The sequence below is a fragment of the Neltuma alba genome, unplaced genomic scaffold (genome assembly GCF_004799145.2).
Source record: "Neltuma alba isolate B1F8T4 unplaced genomic scaffold, ASM479914v2 tig00012163_pilon, whole genome shotgun sequence".
Lineage (NCBI taxonomy): Eukaryota > Viridiplantae > Streptophyta > Magnoliopsida > Fabales > Fabaceae > Neltuma > Neltuma alba.
The window spans coordinates 187,354-206,075 of record NW_021636710.1 but is presented as its reverse complement, the minus strand read 5'-3'; the positions used below and the strand labels follow the sequence as shown (position 1 = coordinate 206,075).

The following is an 18,722-nucleotide window of genomic DNA, read 5'->3' as shown; positions in this document are numbered from 1 at the left end:
CACCTATTTAGGACAAATAACTAATTCAACTTACTTCTTTAATTTCTTTAAATTAGTCAACTGGCTCTTATAATTAGAATATAATATATTTGATATATTAATTAGTTAGCTGGTCAGATTTGTGATGCTAAAAAAATTGGAAAAATTGAAGTTACCATGTTTATAAGAGACAATAATTGATTGCTGAAACTTCCCTCTGAACCAACAAATTTTTGTCATGAAGTATTATCCTCATCTCTTTGTCAATCTCTTATCTCTGAATTGGAAGACACAAGAATTGTGTCTACCTCATGGCTTTCACGGGAACTCTCTGGCGCAACTCCTTCTCGTCTTCTTGCCTTCATTTCCCACACACCTTAAGAAGTAAATCTCTTCATTTCGCATCGCCATCGATTATTCGAGCACAGCAAGATGCTGCAGCAGACAAACCAAATGCTTCTCAGACCAAAACTGAAGGATCTTCCAATGCTCAACCTTCCGCCACTCCTCCGAAAACTCCCAAAAAGCCTGTCTATTCCAGTGAGCGCCCAACAACAAATCAAGTTTCTTTTTGCTTTCCATTTAAATTTGAGTATTAAACGGTCCAGGATGTTCCACTGAATCATTCTGTGTTTGTGGGCAGTGAAGAAAGGTCAGATTGTGAGGGTGGACAAGGAGAAGTATCTCAATAGCATCAATGTAAGAAGGAGAACCATTTTTCCTCTCTTATATAGATTAGAACTCTTATAGTTGTGTCCCTTGACATGGATGAGTTTTTCAGTATCTATCTGTTGGGCACCCACCTTACTACAAAGGATTAGACTACATTTACGAAGACCGGGGCGAGGTAAATATCAAACTGTGTTGAAACCTGACGAGTATGGACGCAATTCGTATCAAACACATAATACAATTCTCTTGTGCCATGTAGGTCTTGGACATTCGTATATTTGAAACAGGAGAATATGCACTTGTAAGTGGCTTGGATCTGACTTCAGATGTTATTTTGAGTCCACAGTTGAATTTGCCGCTTCTTTATAGTTCCAGTGAATAATGTTTCTCTGTGGGTCGAGCAAAGTCAGGCTTAAGAAACTAATGGCATGCCAAATTAAGTACTCTGTTCCAATTATATGTGAGGTTCTGAGATCTCTTCTGATAAAACTCTTGCTTCATTGATAGATCGCATGGGTTGGAATCCCCACCGCTCCAGCCTGGCTTCCTACAGACATGCTTATCAAGGTACGTTTCACATCTTCCTTCCAATGGTCAACATTTAAGGTTTTGTTTTGCTTGTTCTGTAGCTAGACATGATTCTTAAAATCACCTGCTCAACAACAGATGACTCAACTCCCAACCTCAATTCTAATAGCACTAAAAGTCTTGGGGAATAGGCTATCTTTCTACGCGAATGCATTACTGAGGTGATCTGATTCTCTGTTTTCCTTGCAGTCAGACAGGCTCATCTATGATAGATTATGACCTCTGCTTGGGGAACAGAGTTATCTTGAAAAGCGAAGACTTCGCATTTTTGTGATGTTGCAAGATGGAAAGTCTGTAAATGCTTGGTTTAGGACATCATTGCTACTTCATACATCATCTTCAAGGAAGAATTATCTAGTCATTTCAAATAGAAAGTACTCCTTTGATTCTATTTATAAATTACTTCTAATATGTTTTACACAAATTAAAAAAAAATTTAACTTTATTAACTCTCATTTAAAATTTAACAACTTTTTAACTTTATCTCTATTTAATATACATTATACCTTACGTAAATAAGATTAACACAGTAATAAATAAAGAATAAGATTGCATATCCATATAAAAAATTTCTTTTAGTACCCTATAAATAAGACAAAAAAAAACTCTCTCTCTGTTCTATAAATAGAACTAGAGAAATAAACTGTTTGAGACAATCACAATCACCCCCCAACAAAAGTTTTTGGTAATAACCGGACTGTGATTTAACAAGTTTTTGGTAAGGATCAAAACTCATTCACAGTAAGTGGAGTCATAAGAAAATAATTTAGAATGAATGAATAAATAATGAACTACATGCAAATAATATTCATCTTCATAAGCATTTACAAGTATGGCAAAACAAGCATTAAAAAAAAAGATTTGCCAGTATAAATGACAAAAAAGAATTCTCCTGACAGGTGATAAGGTTATAAAAGGCGGGGCGTGGCTTGTTACACGTAACTTTTTTTTCTCAGAAAAAATATTGATAGCACATCCTTTTTATTTTTGCCTGAACTTATTGTGCATGTCACAGCCATGTAACTATTAAGCACCCTTTCGATGGCCATAAATGCTTGCTGTTTTTGGTATAAAGGCTTGTATGATTCATCAGCGCCTCTGCACCCAAATTCCCAACAAACGAAGCAAACGCGATGCATTGCAAATAACTTGTTTAATAGGAACTTCTTTACTACAGTCAACAGACTGGCGACACCCATATAATGCTTCTGCATACGATTCCCTCCGTCTTCTGCTTATTCTTCTAAAGTATTCCAGCAATGGAGACGCTAGTTTGACAAAGAACCAGATAAGCTTTCTCGCAATCTATAAAGAATATACCTCCGAACATGCAATACAAATGATTTAGCCCCTCTTGAGACGTTTATTGCGATTCAGAAGTCCCACTAACGAGGGAAGGGGTTCAGGCACAGGAACGTTCATTAACCTATACAACTTTCTAACACCTTCACTAAAGCCTGAAGATCCAATGTTTAAATAAGTGGTACTCTTGCGAACTCTTGTCTCCTGATCCTGTGACTGCTGATACTTTACTTTATATAAATCGTTTGTGCTTTCTTGTAACTTGTCCAATTTTACTTCATCGTCCTTCTCTTGGTAAAACGATTCTTGTCCTGTATTGCTTGAAACAGTTTGCGAAAGGCCACTTGTGGGCACACTATTACACCCTCCATGAGAAAAATTAACATCTTGAAAACCAAGTCTCGCTCTGCCAAATAATGTAACAGGCAACTTTCCTGGAGGAGACACTTCTATAAGTGCCCTAGTCTCATTACTCTGTTTACCAGGTGGCTGAGTTTGAGCACATGGCTGAGGGGTCATTTCAAGCACATGTTTGCTGTTTAAAGATTTAACCAATGTACCAGCATCTAAACTTGTTTCCACAGTCATATCCAGAAGCTTACAGAGAGATTTATTCAGAGCTATGTTTGATTTGAAACAATGCCGCTTAACATAATCCAGCTCCATGGCCCTGCAGCTGGGGGTTGTTGAAACAACCCACCTAGGTGAAAGAAGTTGAAGTGCCCATTCTAATTCTTCTTTAGATGAGTGCATTGAGTAACAGACATGCCAAACGCCAAACTGATCCTTAACTGCTCCATGTGTTCTCTTTTTCTTGGTGTTCTCAAGTTCAGAAAACCTGTCTTCACAAGCATACCACTGTGCAGAAGGGCGTATAATGAGAGGCTCCGACTGGTGGTTATGCCTGGCCTCCGCAAGCTTTACATATGCTCTTTCATATAGCCCCGGAGAGCCATCAAATATATGGAACCGAGAAGATGGGTCTTCAGAAAGGATTTCAGGTGCCGCAAGAGTCAGATTCTGGAAACATTCTGGGTTTTTGGATTTATCAACATATATCTTGGCCCCAAATGTTTTAGACACATTAACAAGGATTTCTTCCTGACCGAGGAGATCACAGCTTAGATACACAGTCAATGCATTGTGATGCTTCCAAATACAATTAATAACCTGCTTCACACTGACATCAGTTAAACTAAGAGATGAAATCATCACTAAACATACACCCAAATATAAATTGGAATTGCCGAGTTGTCCCATGTAAAATGAAACTAAACATAGAATAAAGAATTTATAAACCCAATTATTATTACTTTTCTAAATTTTAGCATATGTAAATCACGTGTGTGTGTAAGGGAAGCCCGCAGACTGAAGCTGTTAACATCAAGCAGAGATTTGATGGAATTTGGGGAAAATCAATCAGTCATTCTGCTGGAATAAACTTCTATGTAAAAATTATCCCCTACATGCACGAACGACACCTGAAGCATTCCACATTTTGAATCAAGTCATTCAATTATTATTTTAAAACGCGATCCCATTAAAATTCTTTTTTGAGCTCGACAAAGAATATGCAAGGTTGGGGCTCCCAAGGATACTTGTCATACCATATAACTATTTCGTACAAAAGGCAGAAATAAACTATTTTCTATTGCATCAAAAATCAATATGTACCTCTTGAACTGCAGAATGCTTGCTAGGCATCTCCTGAAAGAAACTTCCAAAAGTACAGTCTAAAAAGACACAATCAAGTTGACACCGTGGTTCTTTTCCCTTCTTCCCAATATACTTCTCAGGTAAATTCTGTAGGCACTCAGGGCTAAGTCTGCAATCCCCGGTGTGTAAAATATTACCAAAATTTCCTTCAAATAAGAACATTACGGCTCCTGAATATCGATGAAATTCACACCAAATAAAGGATAATAAGATAATTAATCCCCGCCCAAATATTGGCGTATTCTTATTCAACAAGTAACCTCTACTCAAATCAAACTCCTTTCATACAAAAATTAAATCACGAGTCACCCATATAGTTGAAATATAAATGACCAATAATATCAAATCCTAAGGATACCGTGCAATTCGCACTGGTCAAATTAACTAATTTGGAGACATAAAAGCAACTCATTTTTACCAAACAAGAAGACGAAGAAATAAGTCAAGTGATTACAGAGAACAACAGAGCTCACTAACATATGACCCGATAATACTAATACTACCTGGGCAGTGATTCGCATCAAAAGCAGTAACAGTGAAGGCCCCGTCAGGATCATCAATAACAATGGATTGGCCCACCTCAATACCAACAAACAAGGAATCTTCAAGCTGCGAAAACAGCGGAAAATTAAATTCAAACATAGACGCCTCGAGAAACCACTAAGCATATGAATAGGTGAAAAAAATATAACAAATAATAACCTGGGTGTAATGTTGACGAACGAGGGTTTTGGTAAAATAAGTACAATAAATTGGGAATGAGGAAAGGGAAGAAATGCCAGAAGAGTGGTCTTTGTGGGCATGTGTGAGGAAATGGTGCCTCTTTCTCATGGAAGCTGAAGTCCATGTGTCCACTGAGAAAGGCAATCCTTTGGGCATTTCTATCGGCATTTTTCCTCTTTCTCTTAATTCACTTAGGTACAAGAGAAAGATGAACGAACCCCAGGAACACCGAACGAGACAATCTTTTATTCAAAAAATCTCATCTCAGACCCAGGCTCTTTCAAACCGACCATAGGCGACGACGGAACTGAGGCACAACTCTGGAGCCAAAGCGCGAATCAACGAAATTCGTAATTGGAAAGAGGGAGGGGCGGGCGGTGGGAAGAGAATAATACAGTAACTCAAATTACTCAAATACCCCTGAAATCTTCACTCTTTGCCCCCCCCCCTTCTTTTGCAGTTTTGCCTTTTGAATTGAGAAAATCGCACAATAGGACCATCAACAATGAAAGGAAATTATTCATTCTAAGACTCTCTTCATTTTTTTTCTACTTCATTTCATCTCCACTTTTATTTTTCTCAACTTTGGAATCAAATTTTGAATGGTCAGAATTTAATATCATATAAAATAGTTTTTTATTTTTTTCTTAATTATGGTTCTAGAATATTTTGATCAACTATGCACAATTTAGATTTATTTATATTCATAATTTTACATTTTAATAATAATTTTTTTTATAAATGATAAATCCTGGCTATTCATCCGACCTAAAATCTTGACCTATTTACTGTTTGAATCGCCAAATTCCTAAAAAAATTTGAGCTGATTAGATATCAAATTTTCGGAATTTATTTTTCTAGCGGTCCCCAACCATATTTTGTTTTACATTAACCAAGTAATCCTCAATTATTTATTTAATTTTCAAATGACCTTCATTATATGTCAGAAAACAAGAGTTCTCACTTCCCGCAGCAATGATTACCATTAATCCAACCCCTAGCCGCTCGCCTTGCACCATTAATCCACATTTTCTTCATTTCAAAATTACTCTTGAATTTTTGGGTAACGACCCTAGCTTTTTTATGAACTATGGTAATAAACCTTTTTAATATCAATATATTATAATAGAAATATCCTCGTTTTTGCCGACAGAATAAAAATACTTTAGTTCATTTTAAGCTGTATTATGTCGATTTCACACATAATAAATAATCCTAGAATCTCTTGGAAATTTTAACAAATAAAATAAGATTTATATAATAATTCAGGTCAAAACTGTTAATATTCCTTAAACAAAAGAAAAATGAATTGTAACATACTCCCTTCAATTTAAAAAAGATAAGTTTGATAATAGTAAAATAATTAATTTGTTATTACTTCCCTTCTCTTCCAGACCAAACAAAGCCAATATTAAAATTTCTCCCCTCTTCTTTCCTCCAATTAAGTCAAACAAAAGCAACATTCAAATTCCTTCCTTTACCCCGAATTAGAACCTTTGTCCTGGGGTCCCGGCTCAGCTAAACACCAAAACCTACAGTTTTGCCAACCAGAAAACCATAAAAGGAAAAAGGATAGTATGGAAAAATTGCTTTTTCTTTCCTTCTCGCTTCTGCCATGAACTAATATACAACATAAAAGTGTACTGTATCGGCACTTAGCACTAAGCACCTTGCATTTACAATACTCAAGTATTTGCTACAGGCAGCCAAGGTCTCCACAGTCCCTATGCATTGAACGGCCAAGGTCATTGCCTCCTTCCCTAGCCCGCTTCTCATGTTTAAAGAATCAATTAGAATCTTTAATAGGGAGTTTGTGCTTCGGATTGAGGTTAACCCAGAGTCCACCACGCATGCAAGGGAGGGAGACCAAGAAAGATTTTAGTTCTAAAGGTATTTACACTCGGTTCAAATGAGTCTCCTTCTTGGGGACCCGCCAGGTGTATGGGCGTTGTATAGGGATCTCTCATTCCAAGGATCTAAAGTGAAGGTGGCGTTTGATCTCACTGGATATGAAGAGAGATCGTTGAAATTGTAGGTATTTTGTCCCACCGTGGTGTAAGTTGGATGTGGAGGAGAAAGCATACAGCTCTTGTATGCTGATCCATGTTGCCGCAATGGACTTGAGCAGGGAGATACTGGTAAAGATGTAATCATTCTTGTGTTATCTCTGAACAAAGGAATTGCAATTATCAGGTCAGTCTACATAATATAAAAATGACGGAACATAAAACTAGCTATGATAGATAAACCAGATCATAATAATAAATTAAACAGATGCAATATTATACCTTGGGCTCCTCAATGCTCGTGAAGCTGCAAAAGTTGGCTTTGTTGCATAATCTCCATCCACTGACGTCATATTTGTTCTACTGGAATGAAGCTCTGCATGTGGCTGCAACCCAATCCAAATAAAGAGTTAGATCCAGCTCACATATCCTCACAGCTAAGCAGCTATAAATAACCACGGTAAAATTGTATAATATTCTTATCACTTTTATGGGAACCCTTTTATGTATATGCTTAGTCTATTATTCAGCTTCAATTTTCTCACACCTATGTATAAGCTTCATTGCGTGGCATCCCAAGCACTAGCTAAGGAAAAAAAAGGGTTGAGACATAGACAAGCGAATAGCTAATCTACAGACATGACAATCACCTCGTTTTTTTATGATGGACATGAGCTTAATGCCTCACTTCATAATCAAAATGAAATATTGCACAAAGAACACTTAATGGACATATAGTGTGTTTGTCATGAAAGTATTCCCCTATGATTACTGCACTTTATCTGTTAACATTATGAGAATGGAGCATATTTATCAATGGTTTAAGTTCCCATGAGTAGAGATTGGCATTTATTGAATCAAGGCAAATTAACCTTTCAAAGAACATAAATAAACATCAAATTCAATACCGGAGTCCGGCTTCCATCAAACATGTAGGGGAAAGCATCTCTGGTTAAGCTGACATTGGCAGCTCTTGTCGCAGATTGATCACGAATAAAGGGATGCTCAAGCAACCTTTGAGCACTTGGGCGAGCTGAAGGATCTCTTTGTAAGCATAGCTGTATGAAAGACTTGGCATCATTTGAAAGATGCTCCGGGATGTCAGGCATATCTTTGCTGTTTCCAATTTTAAAAATAGCAGCCACCTGTTGAATCCAACATATGAAATCATGTTGGCCTCTCATATGATGTCATAGGGTCATAACAAAAATGCCAATATAAGCTAATTGCCAAAACATCCAAAATCGCACCCCTTCATACTGACTCCATGGAGGTTTTGATGTCGCCATTTCCAGAATTGTGCATCCCAAGCTCCATATATCCACAGCAAGATTGTAGCCATTTGTATTCATAACAACCTGAAGAAGAAATTCTAAGGATTCAGCACCACTTACAATAAGAGAGAGAAGAATATGCATGTTTCTGAAGGAATCATGCAATCTCAAAGAAGGGGGAAATTTTACCTCCGGTGCCATCCAATATGGACTTCCCTTGAAAGAGAGCATGGAGGTAGAAGAATTTATCTGTCCAAAACAATTGAAATTCAGGGATGATTGTCATCATAAATCAGAAGCCAAAAAGATAGAAACTAATTGTTTTTTTAGTTCCCCAAACTAGATTTGCTTCCTAAACGTAAATACTGTGCGCTATTGTTCTAAAGACTAGAAGAGATAAGTGAAAGCAAAACATGAAGAACTCGGGTGAGTCATGTGTGAGCTAGCTGTCAAGCTAAACAAATTAAGTACAAGGTGTTACGTGAGATTAGTGAAGTTAATAGCTAGTTAGAATTATACTAGTTAGAAGTAATCTGTTAGTTCTGCTAAGAAGTCAAGACGTCCGAGATGCATCTCTATTAGCATAAATTGGGCATATATAGATGAAACTAGTGTGAATGAATTGAATACAAATGTGTTTACGTTTTCCTCTGTACCAACAAGAGTGATTGAAGCATGCGCATTTGACTGTTTAAAGTAGGGAGGGGGTGAATGTATTTAGATAATGAGTAAAACTGAAAACTATAGCCTTTCTCAACAGAAGCATGTTTAAGCAGCCCTCACAGATAGCTTTTGCAGCATTCTTTGGTTATTTTGCAGCACCAGAAGCACTACATATATACTTCTGATGCGGGCAAGAAGCAGTTCATTATTTACAGCTTAAGATGAACTCACATGTTTAGCCATTCCAAAGTCCGCCAACTTAATTTCACCATTAGGATCAACTAGTATATTAGCCCCTTTGATGTCCCTGCAAAAGGAAACCAGGAAAGTCATATGAGAAAGGGTGAAGAAACTTCAATTTAGTGCTATATATTAAGAATAACCAACGTGTTAATTTGATCCACTATCAGCGAAAAACTCCATACAGCATCTAATAAACAAGGGGACCCACTTAATCGGAGTAACTAAGTTATTTTACTTGCTGTGTGTTTTGAATTTGTTTTGATACACGGGGTCACAAAGTTCATTAATAGGATGAAAGTTTTTGCATTGACAGAACGTCAAAACTAAATCCAAAATGAATTTACCGGTGCACTGTGTTTCTTCCATGCAGATAGGCAAGTCCGGAGACAATTTGCCTAACATAATTCTGAATAACAGGTTCTTTAAATGGGCCATATTCCTGAAGTAGTTTATGGATGGAACCACCAGAGACATATTCTAAATAAACAGAAAGTGTGTCCTCTCCCTGCAAAAATGGCATATATAGTCATATAATAATATATGAATCCTATCTTCATTCCTATGGGGCATGTATCAATGCACACAGCTCAGTGCATGTCACACATGACTCTCAAATATGACTATTTAGCCATACCAGTTCACTCCCATAGTATTCAACAATATTTGGATGCGAAAGCGAACTGAGAAGATTTATCTCCTGCGATAAAATGAGAAAAAATCATAAATTTTAAGACAACTGATTGATACTTCAACGAATTAAAGCAAACTCCAATCCCAAATATGCAAAGAGCTGCAAAACTACCATAGCATGTAATAAAGAATCATCGTCATAAATCTTCAGTGCATGATGGAATTACCTGGTTAAGCTGTTTGAGGCACTCTTTCGATGTTTGATCATCAGAGAAAACTCTGACTTCTTTTATTGCACACATTTGTCCGCTTTCACTATCATTGTTGCCAAAAAAAGAAAGCAGACTAGTTTCAGCAGTTTGTCCAGTGTATGGAATTGCAAACAATAGAATTGTAATACTAATGTCATTAGCAATAAAGCAGATGTATGATGTAAATCTACTGCAGATTATCAGACAAGAAAGAACAAAAACGTTAACAGAATTACCTATTAAATCCCAGGTAAACATGACCAAATGTTCCTCGTCCTAAAAGCTTTCCTTTCTTCCACTTGGACAGATTGTTGGTAGTGTTTTCTAGAAGACTATTTATTCTTGCATTGGAGAGAGCAGAAGGGCTAGTCGGTGAACCTGGTGGTAGAGGCAATGGATGACATTCACTCCTTCCATCATCTTGCTTGCCTGTAGGAGAGTCAATACTTAGAACATGCAATCTTGGATGGAGGGGCGAAGTCGGGCTGGTGGGCCCTCTAGACCCAGGACCAGGGCTTTTTGACCTCATATTAATCTTCATATCACCTCGTCCCCTAGGATAAGATATGAAATGGATTAGTTCAGCAGTAGATTGGAGCACACTGAAAACTTGTACAGGCAAATTCAAAAATCAATGTCTCATTTCTGCTTGTTGCTTACTATAGAACTAAAAGGAATAACTAGACAATCAGCCTCCCTCCTTTTAGGAAAGTAACCACATCGTGAGAGTTCATGGAAGCCACTACGATGGACATATGTTGCATAAACGCCATCTAAAACCATTGATCCTAACTTTGGAGCGAAAAGCAGAGGTAATCGAGAGAATATCTGAATATATAAATACTCCCTCCAACCCTAAACACGGTACCTCGCAGACTTTGGTGTGGTGCTAAATATAACACCTTATCCACTTTTGTCTATCATATTATTTTTTTCCCTAAAATATCCCTATTTAATAGACCATTTTTTCAGATTTAAATGAATGAAAGCCAGACTATTAAAATTGTTGACACATTAATTACAAAAAACTAATTTAACTTCTTTTCTTATCTCTGTGGACTAGGTAAAGAGAGACCGGCGGTAGCACTACAAAACAAGGATAGGACTTGACATTTGAAACTCGCCCTCAAATTATAAATCTTATTTGTTCCCGATGAACTTGCAAGTCCTTAAAGGTAGTTGAGAACTGCCAATTGACACTATAACACGTTTGCGGCCAGGGAGGGGCGTACTTACACCAGGAGTAGTAAAAAGACCTCTTATTGCGAATTTGGCTGTCTTGACGAGAACTAAAAATACGGAGCGAAAAAAGCTGTCGGCCAGACGAAAAGGGAGAACGGGAAATGAGAGCCTGAACAAAAAGTGTAGAAACGGAATAGCTAGCTAGCCTTCTTCAGGATACTGGTTGTAATAAAAGGGAATCCCATAAGCTGAGTAAATAAGCAATTATAGTCCAACTATACAATCATCAACAGAGAGAGAAAAAGGACACTCAAGCCGAAGTTAAAGCCACTTTATTGGATCGATGATTACGGGCAGCTTTCGCCAAAAATTACTCTTTCCGAGAAAAGACCATCGCTATAAAGCCAACCGAGAGCCCAAAATACATAAAGAAGAAATCATATACGAAATCCCAAAAGGGGAATAAATAGCGGGATGGAATTTTCCGGAAACCCAACCTGATGACATCAAATTGAGAGATGGGATGGTGATCGTAGGACCCAGAAGAACTCACGCTTGAACCAGAGATCGAAGCAGATCCCAAACCATCTCCATCTCCTTGATCGTTCCCCAAGCTCTGCGGGGACGAAACCGATGGTCGAGGCAAGGGGAGGCCTATCTTCTCGCCACCATCAGAATCTAAACACGAAAATCCCGAGGACGATCCACCAACGGGAGCAGCAGCGGAGGGAGTAAAATCCCTGCTGGCTCTGGGTGAACTCCGAGAGAGCATGGCGGTTGAGACCTCGTCAAAGCTCTTAGGTTTGTCTCTTCCTTTCTTGGCACCATTCCTGATCGGTGATTTGATGAAATTAAACTGAATTCCGCCATGTGATTCAGGCTGCGGAAGCTGCTGTTGCCGCTGCTCCTCCTTATTCTTGCTGGACTTTCTTCCCCACCAAGCGGGCATTCTAAAATAGAGAGAGAGAGAGAGAGAGAGAGAGAGAGGAGAACTCAGGAAGAAAGAGTAGTTGAAGAAGAAATAGCAAAGAGAGAGGAAAAGGTGAGACTAGTTTTGTGGAGTGCTTTGTAAGGGGGAAGAAACGACGAAAGAGGGTGAAGGGAACAAAAAGGCTACAGTGTAGGACAGCTAAGAAGGTTGAGAGAGAGGGAGAGAAGTAGAGAGAGAATGAGGGGTAGGAGAAGGACGGCGACGGTGGTTGGATAAAGCGAGGAAATGACATGGCAATTTCTTAGAGAGAGAGAGAGAGAGAAGCGCATGTCTGCTCCTCCACAAGCCAGTTAATTGTAACAGTACCGGCAGTTAAAAAAATTGTGAAAAATATCTTGAAGAATTTTTAACTAATTTAAAAATGTCTTGATAAAAAACATGTGGACCAGTTTTTTAAATTTTTTGGAGCTAATGTTTTTAATTTTTTTTTAATCTCCCTCTTGTTGAACTCCTTGTAATCTTGATAAATAAAAAACTCCAAAGATGCCCACTCACAATAATTTAGCGTACTGGTTTGGTGGAATTAGTTACAATACACGTCGGTTCAGGGTGTACTCAAATAATTGAAGCAGCCCCGCTATGCACCGATCATGCATTCATGCCTTCTGCCTTCGCTACAGATATTTGTAACTACTTTGACATAGTAATTTATTTTAGTAATTTATTTATTTATTAAGTCAAAGTTTATTTTTCTAGATTTTAATTTTCTTAAAAAAATGCTTTTTATCAAACAATTGTAGCATGTCCTTTATGTTTTTTTTTAACTGACAATTTATTTGCAATTTTTCATTTGTCAATGAATACAGAATATTACAAATCGAAATGGGGTATTGTTTATGGATTTTAAACATTTGCCTTTTTTCCTTTTGAGGTTCCTACGAAGGGAGTGGTTGTGCATTATATGTACACACACAGCCACATACATATATCCACAGATATTTAGATGAGTGGGGTAAGCTGACAACTTTTTGGTTAAAAAATAGTATTTTGATAAATAAATAGATAAAAGGGTTTGAAAAATTTTAGATTGACGCTGAACCGATTGTGTTATTTAATATTTGAGTAGAGCTCGTCAATGTTTTGACTGGGTTTTGAGAAAAATTAGAAAAAAAATTGATTTTTATAATTCAACTTTGTTTTTTGACATGGCGGAAGTAAATTTTATAATTACTGTAATGCAAGGTCAGAATAACCAAAAAGTGTTATTGACTTTTTTTACCGAAAATGTAAGCCGTATAGTTTTTTCTCTTCATCGTTATCCTCTGGTAAAATAAAGAAGGGTTTAGAATGAAAGAACACGCTAACTCCAACAGTATTAGTTATACTCGAATGAACTAGTTCCTCATAATATAATAAATCACGGTTTAAATTTTTATTGAGAGAGATATTTACATTGTGCCTGCCAAAAAAAGAGAATACGGAAACAAATCTCCATCTATATATGCATTATGTGTAAATACATGTGGATTTAAACATTTTTCCTAGCATATGGCAAACAAAAATTCTTAAATGAACAAATTGAGTTATTTCCAGGATCAAAAGACGAGTCAAGCGGATGTAGCTGAATACGTTTTTGGATACACACGGCTACTTTTGTGACGCCGCGAGTAATCTTGCACAGGCTACGACATCAAATTGGTTTTGGGTCCCTCAGCAAGGTTAGGCACTTGGGTTTGCAACTAGCACAGAGAGGGGAATGCCATTGAGCGTGCGATGGGAGGCTTCATGGGAAGACCCTTGGTGAGAAGCCTGCTGGGATTATTTTTATTGAAACAAAATAGGAGAACCCACCCTTTTTTTTTAATACAATCATCTAACATTTAATTCTATTTCCGATTCCTAATATAAGAGTTAGTTAACTAATTTGAATAGATTAAGAAAATTAGTTGAGTTAGTTTTTTGTAATAAATAAATATATTTTTTCTAAAACATCTTTACCAATCAAGTACATTGATTAAAACTACTGTTATTACTATTACTATCTTTAAAAAAAATAAATATAATAGATAAGATGAATTGATATCTTATATTTAAAATCAAAATAAAAGTGAAATGAACTATTATATAAAGGATCAAAAGTAATATTATTATATTATGTTTGAGCACTATCAGCTCCAATTGTAAATAATACTACCTCCTGTCCTGAATATAAGAGCTAGTTGACTAATCTGAGTAGATTAAGAAAGTAAGTTAAGTTAGTTATTTGTAACAAATAGGTATTATTTTTTCTAAAATATCCTTACTAATCAGATTTATTAGCTAGAATTACCATTACTAAAATAACTATTTTGAAAAAAATAAATAAATATAAGAGACTAAGTGAAATTGATGTATTATATTTATGATCAAAATAAAAATCAAACAAAATCTTATATTAAAAACTGAGGGTAATAATTTTCTCGAATTCAATGCCTTGTGTGTTTTAGGCATGCTCCGTTAGTTAACTAAAGTTTCATCTATTTGCAAATAATTCTACTATGATTGCCACGAACAAGTGAAAAGGAGCCAATTGTTACGGAGTTGTTAGCTTTATAGTCCTCAAAGCTTTGTGAACTGTCCTTTTATGTCGGGGAAAAAAAAAAAAACCACTACCTCAAATGATGTGGGGAGAGTGAGAATTCATTAGTTCAGTATTGGCAAGTTTATGAAGAACAAAAGACAATTAGATCAATACAGAACTCGTCAATTGCAATAGTAAGTTTGTCCAATGCTATAAGCCTATTTGAGCAAGGAAAAAAGAAAAAGAAAAATGAAGTTCAGGGGGAAAAAAAAAATCTCCAACGTCCAGGCCCTTATGGAGAATTCAGCCTCACGGATGGTTGGCATAATTTTCCTTTTTTTTTTACGTAGCATATTTCTCATATTTACTCTCTCAAGTCTCATAAATTTAATATCGGATGCATTGGCAATGTAAACAGCATGCACAGGTTTCACATCATCCTTCCACTCAATTATTCTTTGCCTTCTCATTTGTGCATGCCGCATACAAAACAGGTATTAAAAAACATCCACAAATCCCCCCTCCTTCTAGTTTAATTCCAAATAAAAGCATGGAGGACTTTTCCCATCGTAATTTAGTTTCAATGTAAATATACTATTAATTCCACGTTAATTAGGTTTATACTACCTCATGTTCTAATTATAATACTTTATTTGTAGTCTTTACAAACGAAGTCTTATAATTAGGACTAGAGGTATTACTGCATTTTAGTTTCAATGTAAATATACTATTAATTCAACGTTAATTAGGTTTATACCACTCATCTGGAAAGTCAGGAGGTTTTTTTAATCCCACTCATAAATCATATTATTAAAATTTTAATACAAATGTATCACTTTTCTGATTCTATTTATAAGGCACTTTTAGCATGTTTCACACAAATAAAAGAAACCTTAAACTTTATTAACTCTCATTTAAAATTTAATAACTTTTTAAATTTATCTCTATTTAATATACATTATATTCTATGTAAACAAAATCAATACAATAAAAAATGACAGGTAAAATTGTACATCCATACAAAAAATTTCTCTTAGTATCCTATAAATAGGACAAAAAAATACCTTCTCTCTTTGTCCTATAAATAGGATGAGAGGAATATTTCATTATTTATTTATTTATTATCATGCAGATTATTATTTTTAAAAAAATTATTTATATTAAATACGAATAACATTGAAAATTTATTAAATTTTAAGATATAATCCATGAGATTTAAGATTTTTTTATTCTGATAAGACATGTTAAAAGTAAATTATAAATATAATCATAGAAGTTTTTTATCTACCTAAAATATAAAAACCATTACTTGTCACACTATTTCTTAAACTTTTCAAAACACTAAGACATAAAATACTACATTGGGTCTTTAATATAAGATTTTGTTTGATTTTTATTTCCTTTTTAAATATAAGATCCCACTTCATTTTGTCTCTCATATTTATATTTTTTTTAACGTAATTCTTCTAATAATAGTAGTTGTAATCAACATATTTGATTAACAAGGATATTTTAGGAAAAACAACACATATTTATTACAAATAACTAATCTAACTTAATTTCTTAATCTATTCAAATTACTTAACTGACTCTTTTATTAAATACACTGGAATGGTAATTAATGAAAATGATGGCAGGCGGAATTGAAATAGCCGTTTTACAGCAATAATTAAATTAATACTCCTCCGGTCCTTAATATAGGACCCAATTCTTGAGTTGATTTTGGTCATAAATATAAGACCCATTTTTTATATTTATCAATTTTCTCTAAATTACCCTTATGAATACTCTCTCAACCATAATCAGGTAGAAGAGGGAAATTGGGTATTAAGAAAGATGATTATGGTGTTTTAGAAAAAATGTGTCACTTTTCTTATAATTAACTAACTTACCTAACTTTCCTAATCTAATCAAATTAGTTAAATGGGTCTTACATTAAGGCCTGGAGGAGTAATTAATAAAAAGTTTTATTGGAGAGAGCATGTGATAATGGGGCGAGCATAAGGGACGTTTACTGGTTGGACATGTCATGATTGTCAACTGTCAACTGTTGGTATTGCAGCTTCTGCCGCGCTACAGCGACCTCGTCCGCACCCTTCCACACTGGTCATCCCGGGCCCCGGGCCAACTCACTCCAATCCATTGCGTTTTTTACGCTGCATTCTCCGATTGCTACCAGGTCAACTCTATTAATTTTCTTAAAATATTTATCGCAAAAATAACAATTTTCAATTTTTTTAAATTATTTTCACACCCCACTCCAAATGTGACGGGTGGCTTTGCTGATAAAATTAATTGTATTAGTATATCGCATCATAACTTTTTATTACCTCGCATCTATCTGATTTTTATGTTGATTTTAAATATTACATCTCAATTCATTTTGTCTTTAATATTTACGTATTTTTTTCAAAATAATCCTTTTAACAATGGTAATTCTAGCTAATATACTTGATTAGTAAGGATATTTTAGGAAATACAATACCTATTTATAACAAATAACTAATTTAACTTCTTTTCTTAATCTCCTCAAATTAGTCAACTAGCTCTTATAATTAGGATCAGAAGTAGTATTTTATTTTCCCAACCAAGTCATGTTATGCTAATTATTTTCTATTAAGTATATATTAGAACAGTCAATTTTCTAGTTCCCATCATTCTAGTATATACTGCCTTCGTTTTTAATATAAGATCTCGTTTGATTTTTATTTTGGTTCTAAATATAAAATCTCAATCCATTTTATATATCATATTTATGTATTTTTTCTAATGTAGTTATTTTAATAATAATAGTTTTAATCAATACATTTGATTACCAAGAATATTTTAGAAAAAACAACACCTGTCTATTTCGTCTTGGACCAGATCTAAAACTATCCCCAACAGTCTGTGTAGCCATAAATCCTTATTTTTATTCACTGAGATTTGTTGACTCTGTATACCATTCTGCTGTAAATAAATGATTTTATCACAAATAACTAACTTGGTTTATTTTCTTAATTTTATCAAATTAGTCAACTAGCTCTTATAATTAAGATATGAGGTAGTGTATATTTTCGTTCTCATAAAAAATATTTATCAAGAAATGAGACCCACGCATCATTCTCATTTTTATTAATATGGTCATCAATTCTCATATTATTGTTCTCAAAAAAGAATATCGGTTGAGAAACTCGTTTAATTTCGCTGTAATAGAGTGCACCCAAGCATATTGTTTGAAATAAATGAGACTTTTTTTTCACTTAACGATGAGTACTGGTATTATTTACAATTTATAAGCCGGCCACCTTTTTATGTTTTTAAATTTCACATTTATGTTAATGATGTTGATGTTAGTTAAAAACAAAAACTCTTAATAATTGACTGATAAAAAATTATTAATAATTGGACACATTACGTTACGTAACATAGCTGACGTGGACTTCTAGAAAAATGGAAAAATAATAGAGCAATACTGCAACAGAACAGACCCCTAATTTCTTAGAAGCAATCCACTTGTTTCCGGACGAAAGGCAAAAGAACTACTCTTTCAGTTTTTAATATAAAACCTATTTAACTAATTTGATTAGATTACAGAAGTTAGGTAGATTAGTTAATTATAAAAAATATGACACGTTTTTCCCAAAATATCATAATCATATTTCTTAATACCCCTTCTTCCTCTTCTACTTGATATGGTTGAGGGAGTATTCATAAGGGTAATTTAGAGAAAACTGATAAATATGAGAAATGGGTCTTATATTTAGGATCAAAACCAACTCAATAATTGGGTCATATATTAAGGACCGGAAGAGTAATAAATTTTGGATTTATCATCAACGGCAGGAAAATAATTGTAGAATCATTTTTCAAAATACAATTGCCTCAGCGTAGCTTTTTTTAATCCATATTATAAAATTCATAACACAGAAAATAATAATGATATCCGTACCGTATACCATCAGATCGACGTGCATATGGATTTTTTTTTTTTTTTGCCAGGAAACATGTGGATGATGATGA

At 35.0% G+C, this 18,722-nt stretch overlaps 3 protein-coding genes across 4 annotated transcripts; 1 reads left to right on the top strand and 2 right to left on the bottom strand.

Moving 5' to 3' along the window:
• The first annotated feature begins 244 nt into the window (after positions 1-244).
• LOC114723989 (NAD(P)H-quinone oxidoreductase subunit O, chloroplastic) lies at positions 245-1,634 on the top strand. Of its 2 annotated transcripts, none has more exons than XM_028910262.1 (6): positions 245-519; positions 623-678; positions 761-826; positions 911-952; positions 1,159-1,218; positions 1,318-1,634. In XM_028910262.1, exons 1-6 carry the CDS (start codon positions 291-293, stop codon positions 1,402-1,404), a joined length of 540 nt encoding a protein of 179 aa, XP_028766095.1. In that variant the 5' UTR covers positions 245-290; the 3' UTR covers positions 1,405-1,634. The 2 variants fall into 2 exon arrangements, with proteins under 2 accessions (XP_028766095.1, XP_028766096.1); XM_028910263.1 differs by having other exon boundaries at positions 247-519; positions 1,429-1,634.
• Positions 1,635-2,001: 367 nt separating this feature from the next.
• Positions 2,002-5,271, bottom strand: LOC114723926 (5' exonuclease Apollo). Its single transcript, XM_028910177.1, has 4 exons — positions 4,960-5,271; positions 4,761-4,866; positions 4,216-4,427; positions 2,002-3,711 (listed from the first exon to the last, which is right to left on the bottom strand). The coding sequence occupies exons 1-4, from the start codon at positions 5,146-5,148 to the stop codon at positions 2,584-2,586; spliced, it is 1,635 nt and encodes a 544-aa protein (XP_028766010.1). The 5' UTR covers positions 5,149-5,271; the 3' UTR covers positions 2,002-2,583.
• Positions 5,272-6,556: 1,285 nt separating this feature from the next.
• Positions 6,557-12,258, bottom strand: LOC114723972 (mitogen-activated protein kinase kinase kinase 3). The gene is made up of 11 exons (XM_028910238.1): positions 11,727-12,258; positions 10,284-10,601; positions 10,024-10,111; positions 9,801-9,863; positions 9,511-9,671; positions 9,155-9,230; positions 8,450-8,509; positions 8,237-8,344; positions 7,895-8,131; positions 7,269-7,372; positions 6,557-7,147 (listed from the first exon to the last, which is right to left on the bottom strand). The coding sequence occupies exons 1-11, from the start codon at positions 12,176-12,178 to the stop codon at positions 6,886-6,888; spliced, it is 1,929 nt and encodes a 642-aa protein (XP_028766071.1). The 5' UTR covers positions 12,179-12,258; the 3' UTR covers positions 6,557-6,885.
• Positions 12,259-18,722: the final 6,464 nt, after the last annotated feature.

Excerpts from the sequence above, each read along its gene's own strand:
- LOC114723972 (XM_028910238.1), bottom strand. The coding sequence starts at position 12,178 with ATGCCCGCTTGGTGGGGAAGAAAGTCCAGCAAGAATAAGGAGGAGCAG. Across the intron at positions 9,231-9,510 it reads GGAAGAAACACAGTGCACCG|GGACATCAAAGGGGCTAATA; the intron begins GTAAATTCATTT and ends TTCCTTTTGCAG. Across the intron at positions 7,148-7,268 it reads CGAGCATTGAGGAGCCCAAG|AGATAACACAAGAATGATTA; the intron begins GTATAATATTGC and ends TCCTTTGTTCAG.
- LOC114723926 (XM_028910177.1), bottom strand. The coding sequence starts at position 5,148 with ATGCCGATAGAAATGCCCAAAGGATTGCCTTTCTCAGTGGACACATGG. Across the intron at positions 4,428-4,760 it reads TGATGCGAATCACTGCCCAG|GAGCCGTAATGTTCTTATTT; the intron begins GTAGTATTAGTA and ends ATCGATATTCAG. Across the intron at positions 3,712-4,215 it reads AGCATTCTGCAGTTCAAGAG|GTTATTAATTGTATTTGGAA; the intron begins GTACATATTGAT and ends AGTGTGAAGCAG.
- LOC114723989 (XM_028910262.1), top strand. The coding sequence starts at position 291 with ATGGCTTTCACGGGAACTCTCTGGCGCAACTCCTTCTCGTCTTCTTGC. Across the intron at positions 827-910 it reads TTTACGAAGACCGGGGCGAG|GTCTTGGACATTCGTATATT; the intron begins GTAAATATCAAA and ends TGTGCCATGTAG. Across the intron at positions 1,219-1,317 it reads CTACAGACATGCTTATCAAG|ATGACTCAACTCCCAACCTC; the intron begins GTACGTTTCACA and ends GCTCAACAACAG.